The sequence below is a fragment of the Cervus canadensis genome, chromosome 25 (genome assembly GCF_019320065.1).
Source record: "Cervus canadensis isolate Bull #8, Minnesota chromosome 25, ASM1932006v1, whole genome shotgun sequence".
Lineage (NCBI taxonomy): Eukaryota > Metazoa > Chordata > Mammalia > Artiodactyla > Cervidae > Cervus > Cervus canadensis.
Genome location: NC_057410.1, coordinates 14,671,825 through 14,692,876, shown reverse-complemented (window position 1 = coordinate 14,692,876; position 21,052 = coordinate 14,671,825). Strand labels below are relative to the sequence as shown.

Here is a 21,052-nt window from a genome sequence, read left to right as displayed (position 1 = left end):
CTTGATCATTATGTAATGTCTTTCTTTGTCCTTTATAACAGTCTTTGTTTTAAAGTATATTTTGTCTGATATGAGTATTGTTACTCCAGCTTTCTTATGATTATCATTTGAATGAAGTACCTTCTCCCATCCCCTTACTTTTAGTCTGTAAGTGTCCACAGGCCTGAGGTGGGTCTATTATATACAATATATGTATGGGTCTTGTTTTGTATCCACCCATCCAGTCTATGACTTTTGGTTGATACATTTAATCCATTTAAATTTAAGATAATTATCGATATGTATGAACCTATTGCAATTCCGTTAATTGTTTTGGATTTGTTTTTGTAGATTTTTTTCCTTCTCTGTTTCCTGCCTATAGAAGTTCCTTTAGTATTTGTTGAAAAGCTGGTTTAGTGGTGCTGAATTCTTTTAACTTTTGCTAGTCTTGAAAGTGTTTAATTTCTCCATGAAATCTGAACAAGAGTCTTATTAGGTAGAGAATTCTTGGTTGTAGGTTCTTCCCTTTCATTGCTTGGAGTATATCGTACCATCTGCTTCTGGCTTGTAGGTTTCTGTTGAGAAATTGTCTGATTACCTTATGGCGTTCCCCTTGTATGTTGTCTTTTTGTCTCTTGGTTTTAATATTTTATGTTGTTCAGTTTGATTACTGTGTCTGGGTTTGTCCCTCCTTGATTTTATCCTGCTTTGAACTCTGCCTTTCTAGACTTAGTTGGCTATTTCCTTTCCTATACTGGGGAAGTATTCAGCTATTATCTCTTCAAATACTTTCTTGGGTCCTTTCTGTCTTCTCCCTCTGGAACCTCTATATTGAGAATGTGCATTTAATGTCATCCCAGAGGTCTCTTAGGCTGGCTTCATTTCTTTTCACTTTTTTTTTTTTTCTATATTCAGTTTTGCAGCAGATGCTTCCACCATTCTGTCTTCTAGGTCACTTATCCATTTCTTTGCCTCAGTTATTCTGCTATTGATTCCTTCTAGTGTATTGTTCATTTCTGTTTGTATGTTCTTTAGTTCTACTAGATCTTTGGTAAACATTTCTGTAAACATTTTTGACATCTTCTCCATCCTGGATCATCTTCATTATCATTATTCTGACTTCTTTTTCTGGAAGGTTGCCTATCTCCACTTCATTTAATTGTTTTTCTGAGAATTTATCTTGCTCCTTCATCTGGAACAAAATCTTATTTCTTTGCATTTCTGTTAGGTTTCTGTGATTGTGTTATTACTGCTGGAGGCTTCTTGGACTGTAGTTCTTGTTTCTTCTGCCATCTCTGGATGAGGATAAGTGGCTTGTGCAGGCTTTCTGATGGGAGGCTCTTGCTTTGGGGAAACTTGTGGGCAGGGCTGTGCTCAGTAAAACTTTAAGCCAATTGTCTGCTGATGGGTAGGGCTGTGTTTGCCCTGAGGCAACCCAATCCTGGAGTTGCTAAGTCCCAGAGGACTTAAGCCTGATAGGTACCTCCCAGGACTGTTGCTGCCAGTGCCCCTGTCTCCATGGTGGGTCACTGTCAATCCATGCCTTTGCAGGAGACCTTCAAACACTCATAGGTAGGTCTGGTTCAGTCTCTTGTGGGGTCACTGTTCCTTTCCCCTTGGTCCTAGTGCACATAAGATTTTGTTTGTGCCCTTCTAGACTGGAGTCTCTTTTTCCTCCAGTACTGAGGAAGTCATATAATCAAATCCCACTGGCCTTCAAAGTCAGATTCCTTGGGGATTCCCAGTCCATTGGCTGGATCCCTAGGCTGGGGAGCGTAATGTGAGGCCTAGAACCTTCACAACAGTGAAAGAACTTCTTTGGTATTATTGTTCTCCAGTTTGTTGGTCACCCATTTGGCAGGTATAGGATTTGATTTTATCGTTTTTGTCCTTCCTACCATTTTGTTGTGGCTTCTCCTTTATCCTTGATTTGGAATATCTTTTTTTTTTTTTTTTTCTTATGGGTTCCACTGTGCTGGGAGAAATATCAATAACCTCAGATGTGCAGATAACACCCCCCTTATGGCAGAAAGTGAAGAAGAACTAAAGAGCCTCTTGATGAAAGTGAAAGAGGAGAGTGAAAAAGTTGGCTTAAAACTCAACATTCAGAAAACTAAGATCATGGCATCTGGTCCCATCACTTCATGGCAAATAGATGGGGAAACAGTGGAAACAGTGGATGACTTTTTTTGGGGGGGGCACTCCACAATCACTGCAGATGGTGATTGCAGCCATGAAATTAAAAGACGCTTACTCTTTGGAAGGAAAGTTATGACCAACCTAGACAGCATATTAAAAAGCAAAGACATTACTTCGTCAACAAAGGTCTGTCTAGTCAAGGCTATGGTTTTTCCATTAGTCATGTATAGATGTGAGAGTTGGACTGTAAAGAAAGCTGAGCCCTGAAGAATTGATGCTTTTGATTTGTGGTGTTGGAGAACACTCTTGAGAGTCCCTTGGACTGCAAGGAGATCCAACCAGTCCATCCATCCTAAAGGAGATCAGCCCTGTGTGTTCATTGGAAGGACTGATGTTGAAGCTGAAACTCTAATACTTCGGCCACTTGATGTGAATAACTGACTTATTTGAAAAGACCTTGATACTGGGAAAGACTGAGGGCAGGAAGAGAAGGGGATGACAGAGGATGAGATGGTTGGATGGCATCACCAACTCAGTGGATATGGGTTTGGGTGAACTCTGGGAGTTGGTGATAGACAGGGAGGCCTGGCGTGCTGCAGTCCACGGGGTCGCAAAGAGTCAGACACGACTGAGTGATTGAACTGAACTGACTGTCTTCCTGTCAATGGTTGTTCAACAGCTAGTTGTGATTTTGGTGCTCTGGCAGGAGAAGATGCCTAGCTGATTTTTATCTTGATGATCTCTCCACTGATGTCAGTAGGATGTTGAAGTCTCCTGCTTTTATTGTATTATTGTTGATTTCTCCCTTTATGTCTGTCAATTTAGACACTCCTCTATTGGGTATCGGAGAAGGCAATGGCAACCCACTCCAGTACTCTTGCCTAGAAAATCCCATGGACGGAGGAGCCTGGTAGCCTCCTCCATGGGGTCGCTAAGAGTCGGACAGGACTGAGTGACTTCACTTTCACTTTTCACTTTTCTGCATTGGAGAAGGAAATGGCAACCCACTCCAGTGTTCTTGCCTGGAGAATCCCACGGACAGGGGAGCCTGGTGGGCTGCTGTCTATGGCATCACACAGAGTTGAACATGACTGAAGCAACTTAGCAGCAGCAGCAGCAATGAGAAATTTAAATTGCAAAGTTTAGGGACTAAGTTATGAAGAGTTTATGGAGTTTTTTTCTCCTATTATAAAGGATCTAAATTTTTTGTTTTTGACCTTATCACTATATGTTATGGATCCTAATGGCTAGAAGAAATAATGTTCAAATAAAGTCTATGATTAAGAACATTTATCTTTATTGTTGTTAGAAATCCATTATTTTCTGTTTGTCATTAAAGATTGTATGTTTTGTTTTTTTTTTAAGATAAGTAAGGTACTAGAACCACATCGTTTTCATTTATATGTGTATAACACAGTTTTTGAGTTCCAAGCACACTGCAATATTTGTACTGTCTCTCCTTGATTTTTATGAACTCTGAAAGAAAGAGCTGAATTACATTTTTAAAGGACACTTAATGAGCAAAACTAGACACAGGGAAAACTGAAAATTTCCACTTAAATGGAGCACTTCCTTTATAAATATATAACACAGTATATTCTCAAATGGAAATGTTTTAAAATTTTACTGGTTTTTCAGTCATTGCTGTAGTCATAGTGTCTGCTTAAGGGACAAATGGATTATTTTCATTTGATTTCTGACTAGTAGTCTTTGACAGTTCCAAATATAAACATGTCTGATAGTTTCTTTTTTTGGGGGGGTATATTTGAAAATGTAGTCTGATTTTCTTTTTCTTTTTTTTTGGTGTGTGCTGTTCTGTTTATATTTGTATTTTCTCAGTGTACCGTGATTCCATGGAAAGAGTAATTTTTAAGAACCTGGAATATGAAAATGTATCAGGTTGATATGAAAAAAAAGCATTTCAAATATTAAGCATGGTACTGATAAATGCACATGGGTGGTACTCTTGGTAGAAAAATAAGACAGGGTAAACATGAGATTTTTATTGTAAGTATTAAATATAAAAATGTAATGTAGCTTTTATAAATTATTACCAGTTAGTGGAGGATGAATATGCAGCACAAATTTAAATTTTAGAACTTCTAAGTCATTATTAATTTAATTTATATATTACATTACATTTATATGTTTATACATTTATGTAGATATTTTGGTATTACATTTATCTAGCATTTCCTTTTTTCTTCAACAGAAATCTTCTTGACCGAGACACATTTTCTAAATCTGATCCAAGTAAGTATTTAACTTGCGTTTGAAATAGTCTATTCAAGAGGAGAATGGGGCAACAGAGGATGTGATGGTGAAATGGCATCACTGACACAATGGACATGAGTTTGAGCAAACTCTGGGTGATGGTGAAAAAAAACAGGAAGCTTGGTGTGCTGTGGTTCATGGAGTCACAGAGAATTGGACATGACTTAGCAACTGAACAACAACAACAACTTATTTTACGTACTTGATTTTGTAGAAAGTTGTATGAAAATTATAATTTTTACTTAAATATTGTCTTAAAGACTAGAAAGCAAGGGGGAATACGGTCTCAGGCCCTGCATTCTTAACTACCTGGGCAGTACTCTGGCTAAAGAGAGGAAATTGCTTAGCATTTTGAGACTAAGAAGAAAATACAACTGACTCCAATGCAGGACAATTCATTTTGAAATTAAAACCTCACTGTAAAGCCATATGATAGAAATTATATTTGAAAGACAGCTGTAATGGGCCATAATTCTAAGTGATCAAGTCACAGAGTAACAAGTTTCCTTTTTTTGTGAATAAAGGAAGTATATAAAGTCATGTATAACCAAGTGAATTATATAGCATCTTGAATGAGCTGAATTTTTTGATTACTAATTATGTATATATTGAAAGCTGGAGATAAATTGTACAATGAAAGCCAACTTTAATTAGAGAACAATAGAAATAATGTATATATCAAAAAAAGAAGCTGATATCCAGTTGCTCTCCATCTCTTCAAATGTATGAAACTGTGTGGTTTAATGACAGGAGAGAGGTTTTTTCAGTTGATGAAAGAATTCTTGAGATCATCACTGGAGAAAAGGCATTGCAATTTGTGGGTATTAAAAGTTCCCAGGACTCATCAGTAAGTGAATGGGATATTTTTATCCCTTAATCTTTATTCTAGACTCTTAATCTACCTTTTTTGAACCTTCATTTGTGGTTGACAGGATTTCTTGTTTACAAACATTGAGGATAGGAGTTGCTGATATTAAATTTAACATTTGATTTGGTGCAGATTGTCCTTCCTATGATGCTTCTGAGTATTATAACTATCCTAGGAAGAGCATGACCTATGACTGGTAACATACTGAAATACTTCAAAACTGTTTGTGTGTGTGTTAGTTGCTCAGTTGTATCCGACTCTTTGAGACCCCATGGACTATAGACCACCAGGCTCCTCCATCCATGGAATTTTCCAGGCCAGAGAACTGGAGTGGGTTGCCATTCCCTTCAATAGGGGATTTTCCTAACCGAGGAACTGAACCCTGGTCTCCTGCATTGCAGACAGATTCCTTACCAGATGAGCCCCCAGAGAATTCACAAAACTATTTAACCTTAGTTTAAAAAAACATCATCTACATTTGTAGCATAATGTAATTGTAGACGTTAGCAAATAACTATTATATTTTTGTGCTAAGACCTATATATGTTAAGGTCTAAAGACCTGTTATAGTTTTTTTGCTTATTTATAAAAATTTTAATCATGTGATAATTTATTAAAAATTTTCCTGCCAGAGTAAGGTGAGGTATTAAGAACTAATTTTAACATACCTTTTGGACAGCTGAAAAATAAATTGGGTTTGTTCACTTGATATTTATAAAAAATGTTTAGATATATTTATTTTTTTCATCTTTTTGTAGTTTGTGTCTTATATATACAAGGAGTTGGAAATAAAGAATGGAGAGAGGTAAGAATTGGAATTTTTAAAATATGATTTTTATGCTGCAAGACATGGTATAAGTTACAATGTAATCAAGATGATACTTTCCTGTTTTTAGTTATTTTAAGTCATCTTCAACCCAAAGATTGAATTTCTTTTTAATTTTATTTCATTTTAATTTGATGGAAGCAATTTTTGTGTTTTGTTTTTAATAGTCTTCAATGTTTAGCTCATTTATGATCTTTCTGTGAAATAATCTAGCCTTGATTTGTGTTTTGCTCAGTCTTACATAAATTTAGTATGATCCAGTTCTTACACAGTTGAAGTGTGCGTTCAGTCTCACTTTTTGAGGTCAACTGCTGATTTTATAAAATATTGCTTTAAAGGATTTTAAGTGTGGTGATTGATATCAATTATCTGCTTTTTGAGAGGTAGTAACTTGTTATTTGAAAATAAAGTAGAAACTCAGTTTCCTATTATTAGATTGGTGCAAAAGTAATTGCAGTTTTGTATTGTTGAAACTGGCCATTTGATATTGGAATACATTCAAAATAAAGAAGGTTATGTCATACATCATTTTAATGGGCATTTCTCTCTCTCTCTTTTTTTTTTTTTGCTAATGGCTTATTGCTTGGTGTAATATTATTACTTGTTTATTTTATATTTATTTTAGACTATGTAAATGATGTTAGACAAATTGCAAATTTGGGCAGTTTTCTTATTTGAGTACAAAATGGGTTGTAAAGCAGCTCACAACATCAACAATGCATTTGGCCTGGGAATTATTAACAAATGTACAGTGCAGTGGTGGTTCAAGAAGTTTTGCCAAGGAGGCAAGAGTCTTGAAGTTGAGAAGTGTAATCACTGGCCATCAGAAGTTGAGAACAACCAATTGAGAGCCATCATCGAAGCAGATCCTCTTACAACTAAATGAGAAGTTGCCCAAGAACTTAACATCAACCATTCTATGGTCATTTGGCGTTTGAAGCAAATTGGAAAGGTGAAAAAGCTTGATACATTTATCATGCCTCATGAGCTGACCAGAAATCAAAACAAGCATTTTTGAAGTGACGTCTTATTCTACACAATAATAATGAGGCATTTTTTAACTGGATTGTGATCTGTGACAAAAAGTGGATATTTTCATGACGACTGGCAATGACCAGCTCAGTGGTTGGACAGAGAAGAAGCTCTAAAGCACTTTCCAAAACCAAACTTATACCAAAAAAAGCTCATGGTCTGCTGCTGGTCTCATCCACTACAGTTTTCCGAATCCCAGTGAAATAATTACATCTAAGAAGTATGCTCAGCAAATTGATGAAATGCATTAAAAACTATAATGCCTGCAACTGGCACTGGTCAACAGAAAATATCCAATTCTTCTCCATGGCAACACCTGACAGCATGTTGCACAACCAAAGCTTCAAAAGTTGAACAAATTCGGATTCAAAATTTTCCCTCATCCACCATGTTTGCCTGACCTCTCACCAACCACCACTTCTTCAAGCATCTCTGTAACATTTTGCAGGGAAAACACTTCCACAACCAGCAGGATATGGAAAATTCTTTCCAAAAATTTGTCAAATCCCAAAACACGAATTTTTATGCTACAGGAATAAGCAAACTTATTTCTCATTGGCAAAAATGTGTTGATTGTAATGGTTCCTGTTTTGATTAATAAAGGTATGTTTGAGCCTAGTTAATAATGATTTAAAATTCACAGCCTGAAAGCATAATTACATTTGCACCAACCTAAATACAAATACTTTGTTTAATGGAGTAAAAGCAAGGAGGCAGAATTATACTTTTTCATGGTTAATGATTTTATTATTTTTATTTCATTATAGTTGATGTGTGATATTATATAAGTTACAGGTGTATAATATACTGATTTGCAGATTTTAAAGGTTGTACTCCATTTGTACTTATTATAAAGTATTGACTAAATTCTCTATGTTATACAGAATATCTTTGTAGCTTACTTCATACATAAAGGTTTTTACCTTAGTCCTTAGTCTTAAGGACCTTTTCACCTTAGTCTTGGTCCTCTACCCCTGAATTGCCCCTCCCACTTTCTCTCTCTCCCCATTGGTCACTGCTAGTTTCTTCTTTCTGTCTGTGAATCTTTTTCTTTTTGTTATATTCACTAGTTTGTTGTATTTTTTTATATTCCACATATAAAGTAGCTTATTTCACTTAGCAAAATATTCTCCAAGTCCATTCATGTTGTTGCAAATGTAAAATTTCATCATTTTTATATGGTTAATATGCCATTATATGTATGTGTGGGTGTGTGTATATATATATATATATGTAGAGAGAGAGAGAGAGAGATACAGATATAGATATATCTATATATATCTATACATGTCTTCCAGTTCAAGAACATGGTGTATTTTTCAATCTGTTTCATCTTCAGTTTCTTTCATCAGCATCTTATAGTTTTCTGTGGATAGTATCATTTCAACTATAAACAGTGACAATCTTACTTCTTCCTTACCAATTTAGATTTTTTATTATTTTTTCCTGTTTAATTGCTGTGGTTAAGATTTCCAATACTGTGTTGAGCAAAACTGGTGAGAGTGGGCAACACTTTCTTGTCCCTGATCTTAGAGGTAATTATGTCAAATTTATACTGTTGAGTATGATATTAGCTATTGGTTTTTCACATATGGCCTTTATTATGTTGTGGTATGTTTCCTCTATGGTCACTTTCTAAAATGTTCTCATAATTAATGGATATTGAATTTTGTCAAAAGCTTTTTACTGCATTTATTGAGATGATCATATGGTTTTTAATCTTCAATTTATTAATGTGGTGTATCACATGATTGATTTGTGGATAATGAAAAATCCTTGCATTCTTGTCATAAATCTCATTGGTCATGGTGTATTGTCCTTTAATTTATCATTAGAGTCAGTTTGCTAGTATTCTGTTGAAGATTTTTGATTCTGTTTATCAGTGATATTGGCCTGTACTTTTCTTTCTTTCCTTTTTTTTGTCTAATATTGGTATAAGGGTGATGCTAGGTTCATAGAATGATTTTAGAAATGTTCCTTTCTTTGGAATTTTTAGATATAGTTTTAGAAGAATAGGTGTTAACTCTTCTGTAAATGTTTGGTAGAATACACCTCTGATGTCATGTTCCCTTGGACTTATGCTCACTGGGAGTGTTTTAATTACTGATTCAATTTCAGTACTGGTAATTCTTCTGCTCATATTTTCTATTTCTTCTTGGCTCAGTCTTGGGAGAGTATAAGTTTTTAAGTATTTGTCTGTTTTTTCTAAGTTTCTATTTTATTGGCTTTAGCTGTTTGTAGTAGTCTTCTTGTGATATTTTTTAGTAATATGTCTCTGGTATCGGTTGTAACGTTTTCCTTTATTATATCTGATTGTAGTGATTTTATTCTTCTCCCCCCTTTTCTTTTCTTGTTAGGTCAGGCTGAAGGTTTACCAATTTGGTTCATTTTCCCAAAGAACCGACTTTTAGTTTAACTGATTTTTTTCTATGGTTTTTTATACTCTATGTAATTTATTTCTGCTTTGATCTATGCTTTCTCTCAATAATTTTGAGTTTTATTCGTTCTTACTCCAAGTTCTTTAGGTGCAAGTTTAAATTGTTTATTTGAACTTATTGTTAAATCCTGATGTAAGCTTGTATTGCTATAGACTTCTCTCTTAGAACTGCTTTTACTGTGTCCTGTAGGTTTTGGATCATCATGTTTTGTGTTCATTTGTCTCTCTTTTTTTTATTTCCTCTTTGACTACTTCAGTGATCTGTTGGTTGTTTAGTAGCATATTGTTTAGCATTCATGTGTTTGTGGTTTTTTGCAGTTCTTTTCTTGTAGCTGATTTCTAGTCTCAATCATTGTGGTTGGAAAGATTTTTTATATTATTTCAATTTTCTTTAAATTTCATATGGTTTGCTTTGTGGCCTACTATGTGATCTGTCTGAGAGAATGCTCCATGTGCACTTAAAAAGGATGTATATTCTGTTGCTTTCAGGTGGAATATCATATATATAAATAAATGTGTGTGTGTATATATATATATACTTCATCTGATCTAATGTGTCATTTAAGGCAAGTGTTTCCTTATTAATTTTACATATGGATGATCTGTCCATTGATATAAATGGAGTTTAAAGTCCCTTACTATTGTGTTACTGCTGCCAACTTCCTCTTCTGTGTCTGTTAACATTTGCCTTATGTAATTTATTAATAGGTTCAGCATATATACTTATTTGCTGTTATACCTATATACTTATTTGCTGTTATTGTCTGTTTATATATACTTAGAGTTGTTATATCCTCTTGGATCTATTGCTTCATCATTATGTAGTGTCTCTCTTTGTCTATTGTACCAGTAATTATTTTATAGTCTATTTTACTAAGTATTACTAACTCTTTGTTGAAAGGTTCCAATTTCTCATTATTCTTCTGAATTCTGTGACCATCTTTACCATTACTACCTGAACTCTTTCTTGAGTAGATTGCCTATCTCCATCTCACTTAGTTCTTCTGGAGTTTAGCTTTACTTTTGTTCCTTCATCTCATACATATTCCTCTACTGCCTCAGTTTTCCTAAGGAGCTATTTGTATTTCCATGTTCTTAAAGTTCTGTTATGTTTCCTGACCTTAGAGAAGAGGCCTTATGTTGCTGCTGTTGTTGTTGTTGAGTTGCTAAGTCGTGTCCAACCCCATGGAGTGCAGCACTCCAGGCTCCCCTGTCCTTCACTGTCTCCTGGAGTTTGCTCAAGCTCATGTCCATTGAGTCAGTGATGCTATCCAACCATCTCAACCTCTGTGGCCCCCTTCTCCTCCTGTCCTCAATCTTTACCAGCATCATGGACTTTTCCAATGAGTCGGCTGTTCGCATCAAGTGGCCTGAGTATTGGAGCGTCAGCTTCAGCATCAGTTCTTCCAATGAATATTCAGGGTTGATTTCCTTTAAGACTGACTGGTTTGATCTCCTTGCTGTCCAAGGGGCTCTGAAGAGTCTTCTCCAGTACCACACTTTGAAAGTGTCAGTTCGTTAGCACTCTGTCTTTTTTATGGTCTAGCTCTGACATCTATACATAACTACTAGAAAAACCATAGGTTTGACTATATAGACCTTTGTCACCAAAGTAATGTCTCTGCTTTTTAATACACTGTCTAGGTTTGTCATAGCTTTTCTTCCAAGGAGCAAGCGTCCTTTAATTTTGTGGCTGCAGTCACCATCTGCGTTGATTTTGGAGCCCAAGAAAATAAAATCTGTCCCTGTTTCCACTTTTTCCACTTCTATTTCCCATGAAGTGATGGGACTGGAGGCCATGATCTTAGGTTTTGTAATATTGAGATTTAAACCAGCTTTTTCCCCTACTCTTCTTGCACCTTATCAAGAGGCTTTTAGTTCCTCTTCAATTTCTGCCATTAGAGTGGTATCATCTGCATATCTGGGGTTGTTGATATTTCTCCCAGCAATCTTGATTCTGCCTTGGGATTCATCCAGCCCAGCATTTTACATGATGTACTCTGCATATAAGTTAAATAAGAGGGTGACAACATACAGCCTTTTTTTGTATTCCTTTCCCAGTTTTGAACCAGTCCATTGTTCAATGTCTGGCTTAACTCTTGCTTCTTGACTGCATACAGCTTGCTCAGGAGACAGGTAAGGAGGTCTACCATCTTGAAGGTCCTATCTTTTTAGGAGATTTTCAGTTTGTTGTGATCCACACAGTAAAAGTGTTTAATGTAGTCAGTGAACAGAAGTAGGTGTTTCTCTGAAACTGCTTAGCTTTCTCAATAATTCACCAGATGTTAGCAGTTTGATCTCTGCTTCCTCTGCCTTTTCTAAACCCAGCTTGTACATCTGGAAATTCTTGTTTAATGTGTTGCTGAAGCTTAACTTGAAGGGTTTTGAGCATTACATTGCCAGCATGTGAAATGAGCACAATTGCACAATAGTTTGAACATTCTTTGGCATTGCCTTTCTTTAGACTGGGATGAAAACACCTTTTCCTGTGGCCACCACTGAGTTTTCTGAATTTGCTGACATATTCAATGTAATATTTTAACTGGATCATATTTTAGGCCTTAAGTAGCAGATGTCATCTTTCCCCCAGCAGCACATTCCTTTTTTGTCATCCAACATGTTTGCTTTAGGGGTTTCCTCTAAGAGAGCTATGTGCATCTTTTTTTGGTTAACTGACTATGTGTGACCCCATGGACTGCAGCACTCCAGGCTTCCCTATCCATCAACAATTCCTGGAGCTTGTTGAAACTCACATTCATCAAGTTGGTGATGCCATCAAAACAACTCACCCTCTGTCATCCCCCTCTCCTGCCTTAAATCTTTCCCAGCATCAGGGTCTTTTCTAATGAGTCGGTTCTTTGCATCAGGTGGCCAAAGTACTGGAGATTCAGCTTCAGCATCAGTCATTCCAATAAATATTCAGGACTGTTTCCTTTAGGATTGACTGGTTGGATCTCCTTGTAGTCCAAGGGACTCTCAAGGGTCTTCTCTAACACAGCAGTTCAAAAGAATCAGTTCTCCAGCACTCAACTTTTTTTATGGTCCAACTCTGACATCCATACACAATTCCTGGAAAAAACATAACTTTGACTAGATGGACCTTTGTTGGCAAAGTAATGTCTCTGCTCTTTAATAAGCTGTCTAGGTTGGTCATCGCTTTTCTTCCAAGGAGCAAGTGTCTTTTACTTTCATGGCTGCAGTCACCATCGGCAGTGATTTTGGAGCCCAAGAAAACAAAAGTCTGTCATTGTTTCCCCGTCTATTTGCCATGAAGTGATTTTTCCAGTAGTCATGTTTGGATGTGAGAGTTGGACTACAAAGAATGTTGAGCTCCGAAGAATTGATGCTTTTGAACTGTGGTGTTGGAGAAGACTCTTGAGAGTTCCTTGGACTGCAAGGAGATCCAACCGGTCCATCCTAAAGGAGATCAATCCTGAGTATTTATTGGAAAGACTGATGCTGAAGCTGAAACTCCTATACTCTGGCCACCTGATGTGAAGAACTGACTCATTGGAAAAGCCCCTGATGCTGGGAAAGATTGAAGGCAGGAGGAGAAGGGGATGACAGAGGATGAGATGGTTGGGTGGCATCACCCACTCGATGAACATGAGTTTGAGTAAGCTCCAAGAGTTGGTGATGGGCAGGGAAGCCTAATGTGCTGCAGTTCATGGGGTCGCAAAGAGTCGGACATGATTGAGCGACTGAACTGAACTGATGGAACCAGATGCCATGATCTTTGTTTTTGAATGTTGAGTTTTAAGCCAGCTTTTTCACTCTCTTCTTTCACTTTCAAGCAGCTCTTTAGTTCCTCTTCACTTCCTGCCATAAGGGCGGTGTCACCTGCATTTGTGATGTTATTGATTTTTCTCCTGGCAATCTTTATTCCAGCTTGTGCTTCATCCAGCCCAGCATTTCACATAATGTACTCTGCATATAAGTTAAATAAGCAGGGAGACAGTATACAGTCAAAGGCGTTGGCGTAGTAAATAAAGTAGAAGTAGGTGTTTTTCTGGAATTCTCTTCCTTTTTTTTATGATCCAACAGATGTTGGCAATTTGGTCTCTGGTTCCTTTGCCTTTTCTAAATCCATCTTGTACATCTGGAAGTTCTCAGGTCACATACTGTTGAAGCCTAGCTTGCAGAATTTTGAGCATTACTTTGCTAGCGTGTCAGACGAATGCAATTGTGGTACCTTGAACATTCTTTGGCGTTATCTTTCTTTTGGATTGGAATGAAGACTACCCTTTTCCAGTCTTTGGCCACTGCTGCATTTTCTAAATTTGCTGGCATATTGAGTGTAGCACTTCCACTGCGTTATCTTTTAGGATTTGAAATAGCTCAGCTGGAATTCCATCACCTCCACTAGCTTTGTTCGTAGTTATGTTTTCAAAAGCCCACTTGATTTCACACTTCAGGTTTTCTGGATCTAGATGAGTGATCGCACCATTGTGGTAATCTGGGTCATTAAGATCTTTTTTGTATATTTCTTCTGTGTATTCTTGCCACCTCTTCTTAATATCTTCTGCTTCTGTTAGATCCATTAGATCTATACCATATCTATCCATTATTATGCCTGTCTTTACATGAAATTTTTCCTTGGTATCTCTAATTTTCTTGAAGAGATCTCTAGTCTTTCCCATTCTGTTGTTTTCCTTTATTTGTTTGCATTGATCACTTAGGAAGGCTTTCTTATCTCTCCTTGCTATTCTTTGGAACTCTGCATTCAGATGGATATATCTTTCCTTTTCTCCTTTGCCTTTCACTTGTCTTCTTTTCTTAGCTATTTGCAAGGCCTCCTCTGACAACCATTTTGTCTTTTTGCATTTCTTCTCTTTGGGGATTGTTTTGATCATCACTTCCTGTACAATGTTTTGAACCTCTCTCCATAGTTCTTCAGATACTCTATCTATCAGATCTAATTCCTTGAATCTATTTGTCACTTCCACAGTATAATCAAATTGAATTTACTTATCTTCCACTTACTATATGCCTGACATATAGTAAGACACTATATGATTAAGGCTACAGTGGTTCTCTAAGAGATCAAAATACCTTTTTAAGAGTAAAAAACTGGTAAGTGGCTGGTAAGTAAACTGCTACATTATAATATTCTGTAAAGTTTATTGCAGAAGACCAACTGTAGATGGGAAAATTACCAGTGGGATTTATTTGGCTTCAAACCTAATACAATGCGGTGGTATTACATAGCTATTAAAAAAGCTAATGGAATTGGAGAATTTATTGAGGAATATGCAATACTGACATTAAGGAAGATAATGCTGTTATGCTGAACTGTAGGAAGCTGTCATTATTGTAGCTCAAAAATTGTTGAGTGTTTGCAATTTAGTGTGATTTCAATTAAATACTCTTGAATTTTGCTCTGGTAGAAGCAAATCTGGAGTGTTTGTTTTCATTTCTCCATTTGAGATTATTGAATGCCAACTATATATTTGAGGAGGGCTACCATCTTGAATAAAGTGATAGATGCTATATCACATGAATGAAGGAATGTTTAACCTAAAAAATGAAAAGTCTCTGCATAGTCAAGATAACTGTCTTCAAATTCATAAAACATTTTGCTCTAGACATGGGGGAACAGTTATTTGGTGTTGAGACAAGAAAGCAGAAAATAAAATATAGGCTCAAAGGATGAAGAGACAAAGAGGCATTATTTTGTTCACTGCAGGGAAGACATTTGTAACATTTAGAGTATCATGGTAGAATGGATTTCCTTGAGCAGGATTCTGGAGCTGGAACTATAGGGAGTGCCCTGTGTTCAGTCTGGGGTTGGACTAACTCATCAGGAAAAAACAATTGAACTTGTTTAGTTCTATTTACTTGCAAGTCTGATATTATGATGCTATAGAAGTCATAATTTTGTATTCTTATTATCAATTTTCTCATTATCTTTTAAGTATTGAACATTACTTTACAGAATAATAGCAAGAACCATCCTTTTCTGATCTTGTGTTTGTGCTAAGTCCCTTCAGTTAGTGTTCGACTCTTTGTGACCCTATGGACTATAGACTGTCAGGCTCCTCTGTCCATGGGATTCTCCAGGCAAAAATACTGGAGTGGGTTGCCATGCCCTCCTCCAGGGGAGTCTTCCCAACCCAGGGACTGAACCTGCATCTCTTGTCTCCTGCATTGGGAGGCTGGTTCTTTACCACTAGTGCCTCCTGAGAAGTCCCATTTTGATCTTAAAACATTTATTTCTCTCATGAAGGAATTATTTAAAACACAAAGTAAACAGCTAGAATTTAGAGGGGATGAAGTTGAACAAAGAAGTGAAATAACTATAGATGTTCTTCTACTTCAAAATTTTTCTGACATCTGAGCCAGAGGACTTTCTGCATCCATCAGTGACTTCCTCCTTATGTGTCACAGGAAGAGTTCAACATGTGTTACAAAATCCATTACATTTTAAGACCATTTCCAATAGCTGCTACCATAAATGAAGAAATCCATTTATTCAAGGTTATTTATGGAGAATTAATCACACAAAAAACCACTCTAATAATTCAGTTCAGTTCAGTTCAGTTGCTCAGTCGTGTCCGACTCTTTGCAACCCCAACACACCAGGCCTCCCTGTCCATCACCAACTCTCGCAGGTCACTGAAACTCATGTCCATTGAGTCAGTGATGCCATCCAACCATCTCATCCTCTGTCGTCCCCTTCTCCTCCTGCCCTCAATCTTTCCGAAAATCAGGGTCTTTTCCAGTGAGTCAGCTCTTCGCATCAGGTGGCTAAAGTATTGGAGTTTCAGCTTCAACATCAGTCCTTCCAGTGAACACCCAGGACTGATCTCTTTTAGAATGGACCGGATGGATACCCTTGCAGTCCAAGGGGCTCTCAAGAGTCTTCTCCAACACCACAATTCAAAAGCATCAATTCTTCTGCACTCAGCTTTCTTTATAGTCCAACTCTCACATCCATACATGACCACTGGAAAAACCATAGCCTTGACTAGACGGACCTTTGTTGGCAAAGTAAAGTCTCTGCTTTTTAATATGCTGTCTAGGTTGGTCATAACTTTCCTTCCAAGGAGTAAGCATCTTTTAATTTCATGGCTGCAATCAAAATCTGCAGGGATTTTGGAACCCAGAGAAATAAAACCAGCCACCATTTCCACTGTTTCTCCATCTATTTGCCATGAAGTGATAGGACTGGATGCCATGATCTTAGTTTTCTGAATGTTGAGCTTTAAGCCAACTTTTTCACTCTCCTCTTTCATTTTCATCAAGAGGGAAGCTCTATAGTTCTTCTTCACTTTCTGCCATAAAGGGTTGTCATCTGCATATCTGAGGTTATTGATATTTCTCCCAGCAATCTTGATTCCATCTTGTACTTCCTCCAGCCCAGCATTTCTCACGATGTACTCTACATATAAGTTAAATAAGCAGGGTGACAACATACAGCCTTGACGTACTCCTTTTCCTATTTGGAACCAGTCTGTTGTTCCATGTCCAGTTCTAACTGTTGCTTCCTGATCTGCATACAGGTTTCTCAAGAGGCAAGTCAGGAGGTCTGGTAGTCCCATCACTTGAAGAATTTTCCACAGTTTATTGTGATCCACACAGTCAAAGGGTTTGGCATAGTCAATAAAGCAGAAATAGATGTTTTTCTGGAACTCTTGCTTTTTCCATAATCCAGCAGATGTTGGCAATTTGATCTCTGGTTCCTCTCCCTTTTCTAAAACCAGCTTGAACATCTAGAAATTCACGGTTCACGTATTGCTGAAGCCTGGCTTGGAGAATTTTAAGCTTCACTTTAATAGTGTGTGAGATGAGTGCAATTGTGTGGTAGTTTGAGCATTCTTTGGCATTGCCTTTCTTTGGGATTGGAATGAAAACTGACCTTTTCCAGTCCTGTGGCCACTGCTGAGTTTTCCAAATTTGCTGGCATATTGAGTGTAGCACTTTCACAGCATCATCTTTCAGGATTTGAAATAGCTCAACTGGAATTCCATCACCTCCACTAGCTTTGTTCGTAGCGATGCTTCCTAAGGCCCACCTGACTTCACATTCCAGGATGTCTGGCTCTAGGTGAGTGATTATACCATCGTGATTATCTGGGTCATGAAGATCTTTTTCATAATAATTAATACTTATTATTATTCTAATAATTACTCTCAGTATATTTGGAATTAGACAAGTAAAATAATATTATAGATACTTGGTTAAATAATTTAAAATATCCATTTATCAATTTGACTTGTTTCTATTTTGTGCCTATCATACAGCTGTTGTGTTGGAAAGAAATTTAAATAGATAGCATTTTTATCTCAAGAGCATATAGTATATTTGAAGAGCTTTACCAGCAATTTCAGTATGTCTATAGCATCCATTTACTGATTTAGGTATCAATGTTGCTGCTGCTGCTAAGTCGCTTCAGTCGTGTCCGACTCTGTGCGACTCCATAGACGGCAGCCCACCAGGCTCCGCCGTCCCTGGGATTCTCCAGGCAAGAACACTGGAGTGGGTTGCCATTTTCTTCTCCCAATGCATGAAAGTGAAAAGTGAAAGTGAAGTCACTCAGTCGTGTACGACTCTTTGCAACCCCATGGACTGCAGTCTACCACGCTCCTCTGTCCAAGGGATTCTCCAGGCAAGAGTACTGGAGTGGGTTGCCATTGCCTTCTCCATAGGTATCAATACTATGTTAGTAATATAGTGGTCATGTTTTGATTTGAATTTAGATGTATCCTGGAAAATTATGTATTAACTAGCCACATGATTTTATTTTCTGTGATGAATTACTTTTATATAATAAGGAGAAAAAAAGAAAAAATGATCTTAAAATATGTGGAGACAAATGCTTCAAATAAAGTTGTAAAATTACTTAAAATTAATCTGTAGTTGAAATCTGCAAATTAAAAATTATATCTTACACTATTGCAATTACCTGCATATCTTCAATAAATTCTAATGATTATGAGTTATTCAAGTAATTGATCTTTTAAAACTAAAATGTTATTTCAGTGAATAATAATTTTGGAGCTAGAAATGATGAAGTGACATGGATTTTAAAAATATGGAAACTCTTAGTGGCGAATGGAAATAGCAAAATAATATCTCTAAAGATGCACACATATTTGGTTTTGAGAGTTTCTGAAAATGTTAGGATTAACTTCTTTGAGTTAAATTTGAGTCATCTATAGGTCATGTATTTTGTGAATTCTTTTAAACATTTAAAATTATAGAGTTGGTTCCCAATTCCCTAGGTTAGTGTGTAGTGAAGCAACCTGAAGTTGTTTATAACACACTTTGTGAGTGTACTTTAGAGGCAAAATCTACTGCCAAATGCTGATTACTGAATTTTGACATTGCCTCTGTTCTGCACCATTCTATTGACATTGAGCTGTTTTAATATTTATTCATGTCCATGCTGAATAATATATGTATAATATGTAAGCACACACATGTTCAGATAGGATTAGAAACTTATTCATAGCTCACCTTAAGTGTTACTTTACCCATTAGTCTTTTCTAACCTTCACAACTAGAATTTCATCCTTTCACCTTTATGAAATACCATAACTTAAATAACTTCCTTTTGGTCCTTGTCACCTTCTACTTTATATCATTCAACAAATATCAAAGACTTCTTTTGAACTTATTTTCCCTTATGTCTTCACTTCACTTCTTAATTCAGCGCTGTTTAAAGGTCAAGCTTCTCTGCCACAGCATTTAGGATACGGTTTTTGTTCTTAGAAGATGCTCAGTTAAGATTTGTTAAAAGGATGAATTTGAGGATACCTTCAAATATGGGCCAGCACTTAACAACTGTCCTTTCAGAAATTATGAGTTGCAAGAATCATCTGTAGATAATTTTGTACCAGTGTTACATTTGTCAGGTGAGAACATTTGTGTTGCATGCTAAATATGTTATAAGAGCCCAGTGCTTATTCTGATGCTTTTTGTCATAACTACATATTCAGGAATTTGAATTATAGCATCTATTGAAAAACATGCTTTTTACATCTTAAAGCTTAGGCTTGAAACCTCATTTCATTCTATCTTTTTATTCTATGAAAATTATAGAGGGAAGCATCTGAAGTTATTGATACAGGAAAGAGAAAATTCCCCACAGTCTTTAGGCAATCACGTGTTGCTAAACTGTTGAGGGTCTTGCATTTTCACTGACACTGTCTTCATTGTTGGATTCATGCTGTAGAGCAACTGAATATTTTTGTTTTGTTTGCTTTTACTTTCTGATTCATAAAAGAGATTTTAATTACAACATACTGCAGAGCATTCAGTCTATCGATACTATATTCCTGTAGTAGATATTTGAAGGTTTATTAATGTATGTATCATGTCTCCGTTACTGTGATTGAGGGGGTCTTAACAGAAGAGAATTGATGAGAAGTTGTGTGGCATGTGGTTGAAAGAATTTCATAAAAATAATTTTCTATGGGAGGTATAGTCAGTTTTAAGGCATTACTGTTTTAGCTTCTTTTTCCCCAAGAAAAGGAAATGCAAAAAGGCAAAATGGTTGTCTGAAAAGGCCTTACAAATAGCTGAGAAAATAAGAGAAGTGAAAAAGACAAAGGAGAAAAGGAAAGATATACCCATCTGAATGTAGAGTTCCAAACAATAGCAAGGAGAGATGAAAAAGATTTTCCTAAGTGATCAATGCAAAGAAATAGAGGAAAACAATAGAATGGTAATGACCAGAGATATCTTGAATAAAATTAGAAATACCAAGGGAACATTTCATGCAAAGATGGGTACAATAAAGGACAGAAGTGGTATGGACCTTACAGAAACAGAAGAGATTAAGAAGAGGTGGCAAGAATACACAGAAAAACTATGCAAAAAAGGTCGTAATGACCCAGATAACCACAATGGTGTGATCATTCACCTAGAGTCAGACATCATAGATTGTGAAGTCAAGTGGGCCTTAAAAAGCACTATTAATGAACAAAGCTAGTGTAGGTGATAGACTTCCAGGTGAGCTGTTTCAAATCCTAAAAGATGATGCTATTAAAGTGCTGCATTTAATATGCCAGGAAATTTGGCAAACTCAGCAGTGTCCACAGGACTGGAAAAGGTCAATTTTCATTCCAGTCCCAAAGAAGGGTAATGCCAAAGAATGTTCAAACTACTGCAAACTGCACTCATTTCACATGTTAGCAAAGTAATGCTCAAAATCTGTCAAGCTTGGCATCAGTATTATGTGAACAAAGAACTTCTAGGTGTACAAGCTGGATTTAGAAAAGGCAGAGGAACCTGTGATCAAATTGCTAACATCCACTGGATCATAGAAAAAGCAAGAGAATTTCAGAAAAACATCTGCTTCTGCTTCATTGACTAGGCTAAAGGCTTTGACTGTGTGGATCACAACAAACTGGAAAATTCTTATAGTGGTGGTCATACCAGACCACCTTACCTGCCTCCTTTGAAACCTGTGTGCTGATCAAGAAACAATAGTTAGAACGAGCAATAGTTAGTCCGGTATAGAGCAACGGACTGGTTACAAATTGGGAAAGGA

General features: G+C 36.6%; 1 protein-coding gene across 1 annotated transcript in view; it reads left to right on the top strand.

The window, feature by feature from the left end:
- Positions 1-21,052, top strand: part of CPNE8 (copine 8) — a 260,545-nt gene that overhangs the window by 32,704 nt on the left and 206,789 nt on the right. The window contains exons 2-3 of the mRNA XM_043446546.1: positions 4,331-4,371; positions 6,019-6,065. Of these exons, the coding sequence (XP_043302481.1) occupies positions 4,331-4,371; positions 6,019-6,065 (88 nt within the window). The remainder of the gene's footprint in view (positions 1-4,330; positions 4,372-6,018; positions 6,066-21,052) is intronic.